Source organism: Gasterosteus aculeatus, chromosome 9 (assembly GCF_964276395.1).
Source record: "Gasterosteus aculeatus chromosome 9, fGasAcu3.hap1.1, whole genome shotgun sequence".
NCBI classification, from domain to species: domain Eukaryota; kingdom Metazoa; phylum Chordata; class Actinopteri; order Perciformes; family Gasterosteidae; genus Gasterosteus; species Gasterosteus aculeatus.
Genome location: NC_135696.1, coordinates 18,237,048 through 18,249,021, shown reverse-complemented (window position 1 = coordinate 18,249,021; position 11,974 = coordinate 18,237,048). Strand labels below are relative to the sequence as shown.

Below are 11,974 nucleotides of genomic sequence, written 5' to 3'. Positions count from 1 at the left end.
TAATGCCGGCATCTTTCCGCTTTGTTGGTACCCGTTTGGGGATCCTTATACGAGCCGCTGCTACAAAGCAACACTGGATGATAAAGAAAAGAAACTTTAATCTTCTCAAAGAGTTTACACAACATTGAGGATCCTTCTCTGGTCTTTTGTCAATGTTTAGTGATTAAAAAGAAGGTGAAGAGCAACCAGCACATACTTGTACATCATTCTGTAGGGAAAGAGACAAAAGCAAAAGCCAAGTGGCAGCATTGGTGGTAAACTACAAGGTAAAATAGAGAGAATTACAAATATATATATATCCATCTATTTCAGGGACACAATAGATTGTTGTACAAGATTCACACTCTCAAACTGCTATAGTGATTCATAAGAAAAGTACAAATCACCAGCTGGTTATCGATAACAGCACAGAGTATGTCCGCTTTGAAAAATATACGTTTATGTCACCCAATGAAACAAACTTAGCAAATTCAAGTTTACAAAACATTAATCGTATTTTGGTTTTCACCACACATATTTTTTTTTAATCAGTCTCAAATGCATAAATGTGCAACGATAAATATCTTTGAGAACATTGTGTCTCGAAAACCTTTTGTGACTCTCTGGAGTGTTTGTTACCACACCTTTCATATGTGTGTTGTGTTGAGTGTTTAAACATGTACAGTTGTACACGGTGTGTGTGTGTGTGTGTGTGTGTGTGTGTGTTTGGTCCACTCTCTCCCGCTGAGAACTGTTCCTGCAAACTCGTAGTGAAAGCGCCTTTTCTTTAAAACGAACAAATATTGAAGAGTAGAGCGAATTCAAGGCACGTTTAGTCACATAAGGCTGGTCCTTTGTTTTCTCTGGAATTGAATAGAATCAAAACACTTTCAGTCAAATGCCAAACAAAGAACAATACGGATTAAAATCAGCATCCTGTCTGCATTATCATATCGCAACTTGAAGGACGTGTTGTCACAGACTTCAATTTGATATAAACATTTACAATAAATAGTTTTACACCTCAGCAAATACTCGCATCCGTTTTTAGGTGGAGAGTTTGACGAGAAGAAGAAACGTTTCCATGCATACGTTTAATTTAAAGATAAGTGTTTATCTTAGCTTAGCATAACGACTGGAATCAAAGGGAAACGGTTAGCCTGGTCTTCTCCTAGTGCACATAAGCGCATGTGAAACTACGTCTTAACTTCGGTTCCTTACCCTTTGGTTGTTTGTATTAGCGAGGTTAAGATGTGCCGGGAGGCTGAATTTCTTTCACGTTCAGAGAGAACCAGGTCGCACTGACAGCTAATCCTTTTCTGTCTTTATGCTAAGCTAAGCTAACCGGCTGCTGACTGTAGTCTTGTATTAAACTCTCAGCGAGAAAGCAAAAAAGCACATTTTCCAAAATGTTAAACTACGTTTGCAGGCCGTTTTGCATCTGAATGCCTCCTCGTCCCGTTCCTGGTCGGAGTCTCCTGAAGCCTACTGCAAAAGTACTGTAAATTATGTTTAACTGGCAGTCGTTTGGATCCCGCACTTTCTCCTTACTGAGCTGAGACACGACATTCATGTGCTGGATTGCAAAAGGCCTTTTACAGTCTCTCCTGACAGACAGGTTCATCAAACAGTTTAAAAGTGCATTTCCTAGGATTTCAAATCAATGCAAGATGAAAACGATGATTCAACAACAAGAGTAAAAGGGTTTCTTCTCTTTCATTTTGCGTATTGAGCTGAAGATTAACAACAGTGAAAGTTTGAAAGGCAGTGACAGTTGAGCTGAGGAGAGGTGTTGGGGGGGGGGGGTTGGTCCTGTAGAATTTCCCTGTCAAACTGACGGCGTTGCCTCAAACGGAGCGATTAGTGCTCTTCCAGCCAAGATGGAGTGTCCCCGCCTGGCATTTTCAACTTGATGTGGAACTCTTTGAGTGTTTGTTCCAGCTGCTGCTGGTTTCCGGCGTAGTACGCGGCGATGGCGTTGTGGAACAGGATCAGCTGCTTGTGCAATACCTTCACCTGTTTGGGGACAGAGAAAAGGGGGAGATGAAGAGACGGCGCCCGCACGCGGAACGTACGGCCGTCGCAGGACGCCGCCGCGGCCGACCTTGTTCTCCTCCAGGAACTTCAGCTTGACGGAGACGTCGTTTCGCATCCTCTCGTACTTGGCGCGGTGGATCTGGAACTGCTGCTGGGAGAGCTCGATCTTGGGCATGGTGGCGGCATCGCGCGGCCCCAGGTTCAACTCCTCCAGGTCGGTGCGGTACGCGTCGTACTCGACCCTGGACGTGTGGTATTTTAGACAGAACATCACTAATCGGCAAGGCGTTATTATGCATTCATACAAATGGAGGCCGGTAGTAGCGCGTGTACATTTGGACTCGGGAGTTCGGAGTCTGCGAATGCTTTATCATTTTGTGGCTTTGAGATGGCGCCCACACACAATCATTACATACCTGGCAAATTCATACTGTTTGACATTAATCAGGGTGTCTTCAATGGTTTTGTCCACGAGTGTGTTCACACTGGAGATGAAAAAGTTGATGGCGCTCAGCAGTGTCTCTCCGTTTTTGGACAAAAGCTTTTGGGTCTCAGCGTTGTAACCAAACTCCTCCTGAAGAACAGAGTCAAACAGGTTTTAGGGAACGATGCTATTATTTGCTTTTATCTGCATGTGCAAACATAATACTATACATCCTCCGAGTATATTCTGTATATACACAGAAGTGCCGGTGATAATCACAACTGTGTGTGTGTGTGTGTGTGTGAGAGAAAACACAACATTTGGTTAACATTTGATGAATACAATACAAACATTGAATCCAGGGTGAGCTAAATTCTTGGTTGTTCACCTAAATGCATCCGTACTTTTCAAAAAATGTCATCACTTCATTACTTTATACTATGTCATTTTTGTGAAATTGTTACAACTATCATTGTAATTGTTAAGAGTTATGGTCAAAAATAGGGTTTGTTTATTTTAAAAAGATAATTGTGACCTTTGAGCACCGAAATAATAATTATGTTAATAAATGTGACGCACGAAATTACAAAAATAGCACCAATGTGAAATATACAAAATACATTCTTATACTTCTATGATGAGTAATTATCCGTATATAATGCACTCACTCAAATATGAAAAAGAATGTGCTCGTTATTTGAATAATGTAGTTATATGGTTTATCTGACCTAATTAGAGGTCTCACCTTGAATTATACAAAACGCTTTACTGCCCTTTAAGCCATTAACTTATGATACTTATAATAAACATTGAACAGTATTCTAATAAATCTGATTAGATAACCCGCGAGTCAATACACATTCTGCATTATTTACGACTCTTTGTCGGGACACTAAGTGAGGCCGATCACGCCCTTCCCGTCCCTCCGACCCAATCCGAACGATCACAGGGAATCTAAATGTTCGGACTCACATGCAGCTGCGGTGACTTGAGGCTGAGGTCGGCGAAGGCGTCGCCCAGCTGCTTCTGCGTCAGCATAATCTGGGACAGCTGACCGGACAGAGTCTGAGCCAGCTTGATGACATGCTGGTACTTTCTCTTGTTGTCGCGCAGGACTTCGATTTGAGCCTCCAGCTCCACGTCCACGGTCCTCGAGCCCCGACCCAGCTTCTCCGACAGGATCTGCCTGGTGCACTGCAGGAGACGAGAGCAGTTTTAAAAACATTAAAAACGACCGGTGGGAGTCCAAAGAAAGAAAGGACACCAACTATCTACATTTTTCAGTTGGGGGCTTAGTTCATTTTCTGCCCTAATGAACTGAGCGTGGATAAATGTGGAGGCTAAAGATCCGAGAAGAAGCTGCGTGTGGAGGGACATAAAAACAAAGAAGAGAGAGGATTACTTTATATGTGTTGATGCTCCACTTCCTCACTAGGTCCAGTTTCTCCATGGCTGGGCTCTTCAAGTCATCTGAAAGGACCACCGCTCCACTGTTTGCCGGTGCATTCGTGGCGCCTGGACAATTAAAAGTCATTGACTTAGTGGGTGATTGGGTTATTGGGTCGGCAGGCTGAAGGAGCTGCGGTGACAATGAAGCGCGGGACAATTCAAAGTGTTCCAATCGACAGTGAGTGAGGAGATTGTCACGTTAACACGGACACTTTAGCATTAGAAGACATCTACGGTTATTGAAGTCACAATGAACATTAAAACAAAATTAGTCATAACTTACCATTTTAAAAAAACTGTCAGTGATAGTGATGAAAAGTGCTTGATTGGTTGGGGTATAGAAGGGAAATGCAAGGTATTGACAGCAGAAACTGACAAAATATAGTGAATAGGATATCTGATGAGTAAAAACATATAGCTGAATACATCATACTAATGTTATCAGTTAAAGGGCCAGCGTGGAGCATCACGGGGGTCTATTACCAGAAATGGAATAGAATATTAATCACTGTTTTCCTTAGTGCAGAAACGTCTGCACCCAAGAATTGTTTTTTCCCCTTTAGAACGAGTCCTTCATTTCTGCACACAGCGCTGCTCCTCTTTGCAGAGTGCGTCATGTTTCTACAGCAACTCAGAAGGGACAAAACAAGCAGGTTCCACAGCCGTTTATTTTAATGGTTTTTCTTCTCATGTTTAGAGCCTTTTGTGTTTACAGCATGCGTGGAGGTAGCTCTGACTGGCTAGTTGTGTTTAGCTACCTGTATTTTTTTATTATTTTTTTAAATCAACCCACTGAGGGAATTTGTTTAAAAAGGCTGAGTATAAAATATACACTTGATTTATTCATGTATTCGATTATACATTTTACTAGTCTGACAACCGTTTACAATATTGCTCAGTTTAAGGACTCCATACAGAGAGACTAGGGAGAGAATTTGGGCACAAACCTTAGCGAGGACAAAGGTTACAAGCAGGAAAATCCACAGCGATTAAGTGTGAAAGCAGTTTGTTCCCAGCAAAGCGGTTTCATTAGACCTAGAAATCCTGCGATGTAGATCCTCGGAAAGATTACTTTAGGGTGTGTAAAAGACATTTTATTAGCCACTGCGAAGCCGAAGACTACTTCAGTTAGCCCAGACTGATAAAGCCCATAAACTAGGAGGGAGAAGAAGGGGAGGGGGTTGATTCTGAATGGAGCGCAGCCGGCGAGGACAAGCAGCAGGTGAGAAACTGATGGGGAAAAAAAGGTATGAGAGGTCTGCGGTTAATTCAGTGTGCAGATGGTGACGATTCAGCATCATCGGATTCACACTCCTTCGCTTCCGGTACCTTTCTCGGCCTGACTATCGCTGCAAGAGCGCGCCAGGCGGCTAGCGACAGCCGAGCTGGGAGCTACAGGTGTCACGGGAGACGTGGGCAGGCTTGCTGACCCTGGGAGATATTCACAGTTAGGATTCATTCATTAGTACGTCACCATCCAGCCTACAGAAGCGCACGGGGGGGAAACTTCTCATTGATGCAGATTTCCTCTGTGTGTGTGTGTGTGTATCTCGTCGCGGTGGCTCTCTCCTACATCGCATCACGAATGGGTTTATGAACAAAAGCCCAACCAGTGTGTGTAACATGGAAAATAGCCATGGCAACATGGCGGTGGACCGGCTGCAGCAGATCCCCGCTCTATGCGGAGACTCGTATTTGCATTTGCAACAAGGGCTTGATGATGAAAAGGAGAGAAGGGTTACAACATGGAGATCAGAGGAAACTCATTAAATTCAATTGGATGTACAAATTCAGATTAAAACCCAAAAGTGGAGCGCTGTGAATACAAGCAATCGGGTGAGCTGGGGAACAGATTGGAGAGCCGTTGTACCTTTGTATGGTCCAGACTCAATGATGCCTTCTGTTGTGGAGGCAAAGTTGCTGGAGGTGACACAGGTGTCTGACAGATTTAGGGCCCTAGGGCCACTGGGGTAAGAGTCCTGTGAAAAAAAGCAGAAAAAAACTAATCAATATAAACTTTGTTTAACAGGCTTAGTGGACAAGGAACGCCAAAAATGTAAAAATGTACAGACAAGTACAATAGATTTGCTTCTCAATAATCTGAAGTCTGAAAAATGAATAAACATGGTCTCCAAACACCTGTTCTCAGTGATCTGCATCTCTTTGAATAACTGATGACTCTCCCCTCAAACATAATTATTAATTCATCACTTTAGGAAAAGGTTAGATTGTGTAAAAAACATTTGAGTCACTGATGACTGAAGTTCACTCGTTGCAAACATAAAGCAGTGTTCCCTGCCGCAGACGGTCAGTGTGGTTGCACATCTGGAAGCACTGCCCGCTCAGTCAAATGATCGGGAATAAGACTAACTAAAGGACTCCACTGCAGAAGGATCGGACCTCGAGTGTCTGAGAATGTCTCTGCTTCGCAGAAGCATTATTAAGATCTGAAGCGTTTTGTGGAATTTCCTTTCCGTTTGCACTGTTCATTTTCAGGCACTAGCAGACTTTTCAACTTCGCTAGTAAAATTGAAAGACATCCAAAAAAAAAGGGTTACATTGTTGTTACAAACAGAATCTTCCAAAAGAAGAACCCTGAAGGTTACTTTGGGAAGCCAGTGAACTCACACTGACAGCTCAACAGTTTGGGGCGACGCTGACGTCAAAACCAAGCGCTTACCCTCTGGAATGTGGCCTCAGGGCTCTGATCCAGGTCTCCATTGCTGGTGACTGGGATCTCAGCGGCTGAGCTTCTATGGGATTCTTCAGTCATTGTGCTTTCCTGTGACAAACAGGGTGAAAGGAACCCGGTTATTCTTTAAAAGCTTCCCCCCAAACGCCGTCAGGAGAGAGAGAGACCTCTATTAAGAAAAGAGGACTCAGGATCCAAGACACAGTAGGAGGCATTAGTTGTGGGCTGCCATCTTGTGGACACAACCAAGGTGGAGATCAGTAGCTCAAAATCACAATAACGATAATAGTAATGGGCTACGCATCGTGATGACGCGATAAGAGTGATATCCGGGTCAATACAATGCTGAAAACAATGGGAAAGGGAATGAAATACTACATTGTTAAACGTGCCGTCTGCATTTTAAAAGATAACTGACTTCGGCTAGACACCAAGAGCTCAGTGAGTTTTACACGCGTTGCATCACAGCAGCTACCAGGACAGCTGAGGTTCAACTGGCATTCATTTTCAACACTACCCTATTTGACACCAACCTAGTTCCTGTTTAATTACTAAACACTGCAGGGGGGTGGCTGTTATCAGAAGCATTACACACAATCATTTGTTTTTTGCAAAGCATTGTAAACACAATGTGTCACCTTCACCCAATGCGATACAAAGAAAGAAAAAGGGGATCAAGTTGTTCTCTTAACATTGTTTTGGATCGACAATAAATGGTTTTGTGGCCGCCACGTTCATGTCTGCAGTTCCTAACAAATACATGTTTCTATTTTACATACACTGACATCAGTTACTTCATAACACAGTAAACCCCTCATCATGTTTTAGAGCCGGTCTTTTTCGGGGTTAAACGCAGAAAGATTTTGTGACGCATTGATAAAAAATCAATCTAGAATATAATTAACAATCACAATGAGAGGGCTACTCTGATCTTTATCAAAACATACAGATCGTGGTTCCTCCCGATTGCTCCTGTGGATTAAAATGACAGCGGTTGTCTCAGACGCACATTTACATGTTGGCTCGTAGCGAGCAGCAGGGTGGAGGGAACAGTTTGTGGCAACGTCAGTTCTCTCCAGCTTGTAATAAACTAAGTTGAAGGCTGAAGATGCAGCTGTATTCGTTTTGGTTCAATTTACGGCCTAATAACTGTGGACTTAGGAACTAGGACACTGACCTGACGCTGTAAACACCTTACATGCGAGAGCTCTGTGAGGTCTGATGCTGTAAAGCTGGTTAATGTGGATTAATGAGACGCCAGGCAAAGAGGCTAAGACAGAAACAATGGATTAGAAATCAACAAACCGGAATGTTCATCTTGGAACAGGCTCCTTCGGCTAAGCCTGGACCCTGACAAGCGTCTTAAATAATGCAAATAGCTACCAGATCACCATGTAACGAGATCTGGGACCTGTATTAACTGACTCAATGGCCGGCTTCACTGCGAGGAGGAAAGTCAGATTAAATCGTGGGTTCATATTAACACATTTATATGGCAAAGCTAAAATCATGTACTTACTGACGGATCAAATTCCCTAAAGTAATGGTAAAATATATTTGATTATAGCTCATTATATTAAAGAATGCTATTTAAAAGAGACATCCAGAAAATGGTTTGTTTGATTTAAAATCAAAACTCCTTCAAAAACAAAGCATCATAAAAAATGTGGGAAAAGTGATCTTATGGAGAAAAATATTTTCCATTTATTGTATGTGTTTATAAAGGGTTGAAATGTATGTGAAGAGCTTAGTGTAGCAAATCAGACTTGAATCCTCCTCTTTTAAAGCCAGGAACCAAAGAAGTCCTACACGCTCAACCAGAATATCAAAATGAGCAAAGGAAAGATTTACGGTCGGCATGTGTAAGAAAGACAGTGACATAAATACTTAAAAGGCCATTTGACGCCTGCATGCAAGCAGCTCAGCAGAGACGTGCGCTGGGAGACCTTTCCCCTACTACTGCAGATACACCAAACCACCTGATAATACTCAAGTTCTAACAGGTTGCCAGGGAGAGAAACACCTTTGATTGCACACATTTCTAAAATAGTATGTAAATAAAAACCGGTTGGATCTGCTGACAAGCACGTTTTTTTTGTTTGTTTTTTACCTTTTCAGAAGTACCCATGTATCTCACTTTAAGAGGCGTCTCACATTGCAACGGGACTGATTACAAGCCAACATCTGCAGGGAAGCTTCTACTGATCCTACGGAGCAAAGTGGCTGCAAATGAATCAGCATATGAAAAGGCCAGGTATGGAAAGTCACCCAGTGCGATTCCCTTCAGGTCAGTATCCTGGATACGAGCTAAAATGACGTGGGAAGAAGGGGTAACAACAATAACCTAATTGCGCCAATTAGCCGCGTCAGCTGAAGAGGAAAGAATCGTCGCTTGCCTCTCAAACTACAGCAGATTGCAACACAACCTGGATGCAAAATGCCAGGTTCAAGCTGCAGAAAGGACTGAAAATGTTTCTCAATTTAAAACAATGACAACTCTGGGATACAACAGCGACGCATTTATGATTTGAAATCCTTGCAATCTGACCTGTAATACTGGCACTTAACCAGAAACGTGAATCAACAGTGCAAGGAGTCCCACATTGCAGTAACACAAGAATCGTGGGACTGCCAAAGAATGTGTAGTTGGAGCTCCAATCTTCTGCACTTACCCAGTCATGTGTTTGTAGGTATGTGGAACTTACAAACAGGGAAACACTGAGAGGAAATGGTCTCATTTCACATCGACACTCATTGTGCACACAGAGGCATTGTCCAACAAAACAGAGCAAAATGAAGTGAGAAGTGAATACTTACTGACTTGTACTTTATCATAATATACAGTGATTGCATGGTAAAAAAGAAATACATCCTTCTCAACTATTGTTTTGACATAAGCCAGCATTTAGACAAAGCAAAAGGAAATATGTGAAGCCTCGATCGGCTCACAGAAACGTATAAGCACCTCACAGAGCAGCACACAACAAGGAAGGAAAGCCACTAACTGCCCCATCAACACAGAGCGACGGCTACACCTGCGATACAGCTTTAAAACCTCCAGCCAAGCAGAATGAAAGCCTCGACACGTCTACCAGGGAGAAACAAATGTGTTGATCATGTAAGATAAAGCTTCCCAGCTCAAGTTTGGGTGCTTTAGAAAGAGACCACCACCATCACAGCGAGTAAAGACCGCAGCGGCAACACGAACAAGAGCACAGGGAGGAAGCGCTTAGAGAGGTTCGCGTTCCGAAGCGACGGTAGACATCACCTTTGTTTCAGTGCGAGAACCTCCACTTTCCAATGGCGTTTCAGCGGCTTCAACGTGACGAATTATCCCCTGTCCCTCATTTTCTACACTGTCAGACATGCGTGCAGCGCCGAGCGGTGCTGCACTTGCCCTCTGAACGCCCTCATCCTCCTCCAGAGTGGCCTCGTCACCGTTTTCTCCAGCGCTGTCAATATCGATGTCGTACAGCACCTCGTCTGTGTCCCCTCCTTGCCTACTGTCGTCTACACTCTCCTGTTCTTCTCTATCACTCCAACCCTCTTCTGATTTTTCATCCCGCTCGCAATCCATCTGAGAGTCCTCGGCTGAGGTCTTCCCCGATTCGGCCTCAAGACTAACTTCAGACATACCTGAAAACAGACAGATAGATGGGAATAAATGGGTCCTACCAAGCCACCTGACAGCCTGTGGTGCACCAAAACAATAAAATAAATGAGTGCAATTAAACAAACCTACCAGTGCATTCAAGTCAGTGCTAGGCATGCATGTTTTCTACAAGATATACATCTTTGAAAAAAAAAATCAAGATGGCTGTTCAATAACACTCTTCAAAGCATCTGGCTGTAAAAAATATTCCAGGATTGTGGAAACTACATCTCTACAACAGAAGACATATAAACACAAATGTATTATTGTGAGTGAAGGTACGTAGAATAAATTGATCTAATTGTTGCCTGGTTGTACATTTGTTTCCATGCGGTTTTCCTCTGAAACATATGCATCCATACAGCACAGGGCCAAAGACGCACGCACACACACACACACACACACACAGGGATTATTTGGACTAATTTCCTGCAAATACAGCGAATACTTTTTCAGCCCACACATTTGTTTGTTGAAACCATTTGTAAATCAGTTCGTGATTTATTCACATATAGAATACTTTGATTTGATTCTAATGATCTCAAGCGTAAATAAGAAAAATACATTGAATAGAGACTCACACACACACACACACACACACAGGGTCTTAGTGTTGCCAAGCCGATGCAACGGTGTGGATTTCTAGTTTTGTCAGCTCGCTGTGGGAAAATACGACCCATTCGTCTGACGATTGCAAGGTCGGGTCGGGTAGTGAGGCAGAGACGTGGATGCTGTTGTTCCTACAGTTGACAGTCAAACATTGGCACCATCATGGCAACATACCGGAAGTGGCTTTCACATATGAACAATTAGCTAACGTCACCTGTTGCGGCACACAGTGACTAGCGTGACCAGCGACGGGGTCTAAAAAGTCATAAATGCACCCTACAAGGAAGTGCCATTGTTCTATTCCATCGCTACGGGTAATCGTAAAGGAGGCACGCCAGGAAAATGACGCAAGTTTCCCCCAGCTCCCGGTCCGCCAGCTCGCAGATGTCCACTGATTCTGCGAAGTTAGTTTAACGCGTTTTTGCTTTAGAGGCGTTGACGTGTCGCCTGCTAACGTTTACCTAGCAACAACAGCGGACAACGACCCGGTGTAATAACTTTAAATACAAGCACTAAACGGCCGAAGTTTAATAATACGACCCCCACCCCGCTTCACCCTCCCTGACGCCACAAGCGAATGGCGATGCTCACAACTTTGGCCCGTACGTTAACTTACCGGTCTCGCGCTAGTGGCTAACTGCTTAGCACGAACGGTTAGCCGCGGCGGTGGTTCGCTGGAGTCCCCGCTGCCCCGAACTGTACTCGACCTCTTTTTTCCCCCCTCGAGAGACAGGGCGCCTTGGGCCGGGGGCAGAAGTCGCATAGGTATACTACCAAAATGTACCATCGACGGCGCTCGACTCTCCTCAAGAACACCAGACGTGCGGTTTCAAACCCCGGAAAAAAAAGAGAAAGACCGCCTCAGTGCGCGCGGCCCTCGGCTGTCATCAGAAGCGGACCGCTGCGCGCGCTCTCCCCCTGCTGTTCAGATGTGATTCTCGCAGTTTTTTGGGGCCGAGGTTCTGAAATAACTTTAATTCCTTTTTTTCTACAACCAAATAAAAAACAAGGAGCAATTCCAGTCATTCTTGTATTATTTACGCTACAAACAACAGCAAGTATGTTGTTCCAACTGTAGTTTGCTAAAATAAAAAAGTGACACAACAACAAACTCAATTTCCCAGAAGCCCCG

General features: G+C 43.7%; 1 protein-coding gene across 8 annotated transcripts; it reads right to left on the bottom strand.

Moving 5' to 3' along the window:
* Positions 1–78: 78 nt before the first annotated feature.
* On the bottom strand, positions 79–11,799 carry arfip1 (ADP-ribosylation factor interacting protein 1 (arfaptin 1)). 8 transcript variants are annotated; one of them, XM_040185710.2, is made up of 10 exons: positions 11,459–11,799; positions 9,850–10,217; positions 6,570–6,671; positions 5,760–5,868; positions 5,219–5,320; positions 3,843–3,955; positions 3,413–3,634; positions 2,433–2,590; positions 2,084–2,258; positions 79–1,995 (listed from the first exon to the last, which is right to left on the bottom strand). In XM_040185710.2, exons 2-10 carry the CDS (start codon positions 10,213–10,215, stop codon positions 1,840–1,842), a joined length of 1,503 nt encoding a protein of 500 aa, XP_040041644.1. In that variant the 5' UTR covers positions 10,216–10,217; positions 11,459–11,799; the 3' UTR covers positions 79–1,839. The 8 variants fall into 8 exon arrangements, with proteins under 8 accessions (XP_040041644.1, XP_077965416.1, XP_040041645.1 ...); XM_078109290.1 differs by having other exon boundaries at positions 7,759–10,217; positions 11,459–11,645; XM_040185711.2 differs by lacking the exon at positions 11,459–11,799 and adding an exon at positions 10,324–10,551.
* Positions 11,800–11,974: the final 175 nt, after the last annotated feature.

What these genes read in the sequence shown, in the direction of transcription:
- arfip1 (XM_040185710.2), bottom strand. Translation starts at nt 10,215, where the DNA reads ATGTCTGAAGTTAGTCTTGAGGCCGAATCGGGGAAGACCTCAGCCGAG. An exon ending in TGAGTCTGGACCATACAAAG is followed by an intron (nt 5,321 to 5,759) that starts GTACAACGGCTC and finishes AATATCTCCCAG; the next exon opens with GGTCAGCAAGCCTGCCCACG. An exon ending in AAACAGTATGAATTTGCCAG is followed by an intron (nt 2,259 to 2,432) that starts GTATGTAATGAT and finishes CCACACGTCCAG; the next exon opens with GGTCGAGTACGACGCGTACC.